At 41.3% G+C, this 1,464-nt stretch overlaps 1 protein-coding gene across 1 annotated transcript in view; it reads left to right on the top strand.

The window, feature by feature from the left end:
- The first annotated feature begins 749 nt into the window (after nucleotides 1-749).
- LOC109951737 (RUS1 family protein C16orf58 homolog) overlaps nucleotides 750-1,464 on the top strand; it is a 54,358-nt gene continuing 53,643 nt past the window's right edge. The window contains exons 1-3 of the mRNA XM_020586397.1: nucleotides 750-1,123; nucleotides 1,208-1,285; nucleotides 1,371-1,461. Coding sequence (XP_020442053.1) covers nucleotides 974-1,123; nucleotides 1,208-1,285; nucleotides 1,371-1,461 — 319 coding nt within the window. The 5' untranslated portion in view covers nucleotides 750-973. The remainder of the gene's footprint in view (nucleotides 1,124-1,207; nucleotides 1,286-1,370; nucleotides 1,462-1,464) is intronic.

Raw genomic sequence — 1,464 nt, 5'->3', positions numbered from 1 at the left:
ACAAATGACTATTTGACTGGTTATGATTTTTATTGTGTTATTTCTAAATATAGCAGCAACAAAGTAGCCCTTATCTTTCGTCACTAAACTGCTGGTACTATTTTAGAGTAATAAAAAAGTGTTAATCAAGAGTTATGACTGTCAGAGACATTTTTGAATGTAGTGGACCATACAAACCACGGGGGTTGCCAGACACTGTGATTATCTTCACTCCCACAATAATGACATTTCACCATAGTTTCTAAGGATGACCTGGCAGGGTCGCCACTATGTTTTATTGGGTAAAAAACTAAATCTGATTGCCGCTGAGTAAATTAAAATCTTGGAAAATCGGGGCCGAGGAGGTTAATTCAATTTTGCTGTTGACTTTAGGTGGTATCAGGTAAATGGTGAACTTAAGTGAAACTTGGCTGTACTATGCTCATAAGCCTCCTCATCCTGTGAACATTGCTGGAGCACATCTGTCTGACACAGACCTTTACAAATATCATCAAGGGCCTCACTCATGCTAGTTTTATTATTTCAATTTTATTGTACTTGTTTTGTTTTCACCAAGGTGTTGAGTGTGGCCTACCTTTATATTGTTATCTTTATAGATTATTTGATGAGCTACTTGATGTCTTATGTTTAACTTGGCACCAGACAGAAAATGCAACAACACTTTCATTGTTAGAAAGACACCTTATCAATAAAGCTTAAAAAAAAAGCTTCTGTTAGTTGTGGGTTTCTGTCGGAACTCCGCCTCCATATCTCAATCCACCAATGAGGAATTCCCAAACTGTGAGGGGCGGGAAACACGGAAACGCCACAAAGAAAAACAGGTGAAGACGACACGTCGGCTGTGTGCAGGAATCCCCTCTGTTCAGCTGAAACTGACTTTAAATGAACCTGTTACAGAAAAATTTTAACATCGCCATTGTTCAGTTTGTTATTTTTGTCAGCACCTCCGTGCTTTTCGCTCCTAACAGCTGAAATGGAGATAGATGGTGGTGTGGTTTTGGCCACCGAGAGATATGGTAATGCAGAGTCCTGGAAGTATTTAGCAAAGGATGGATTGATGGAGAGGAGAAGAGAAGGCGGTCAAGGTGAATCTAGAGGAAACTCTATTGTTGGCGTTTTCAAAGTAAGGGTTTACTGCTTTTCCATGTAGCAACGTTGACTTCATAGAGTCCACCTCTTAACTTCACCTTTTAATATTTTATTTCAGAGCGTGTTTCTGCCTCAGGGCTATCCAGAGAGTGTCAGCGATGACTATCTGCAGTACCAGTTCTGGGATACTGTGCAGGTACAGTATTTAAAACACCAAAACCACAGAGATTATTACCATCTCCATCACACTGAAACTCTCCATGCATTCTTGTCTCTGTCAGGCTTTCTCCAGCTCTCTGTCAGGGACTCTGGCCACACAGGCCTCTCTCAGAGGAGTCGGTGTGGGAAACCAAGAGGCAACAGTAGCTGCAGGCC

This window comes from Monopterus albus, unplaced genomic scaffold (genome assembly GCF_001952655.1).
Source record: "Monopterus albus unplaced genomic scaffold, M_albus_1.0 scaffold404.1, whole genome shotgun sequence".
NCBI classification, from domain to species: Eukaryota; Metazoa; Chordata; class Actinopteri; order Synbranchiformes; family Synbranchidae; genus Monopterus; species Monopterus albus.
Note: the sequence above shows the minus strand (reverse complement) of the source record. Positions and strands in the feature narration are given on the sequence as shown.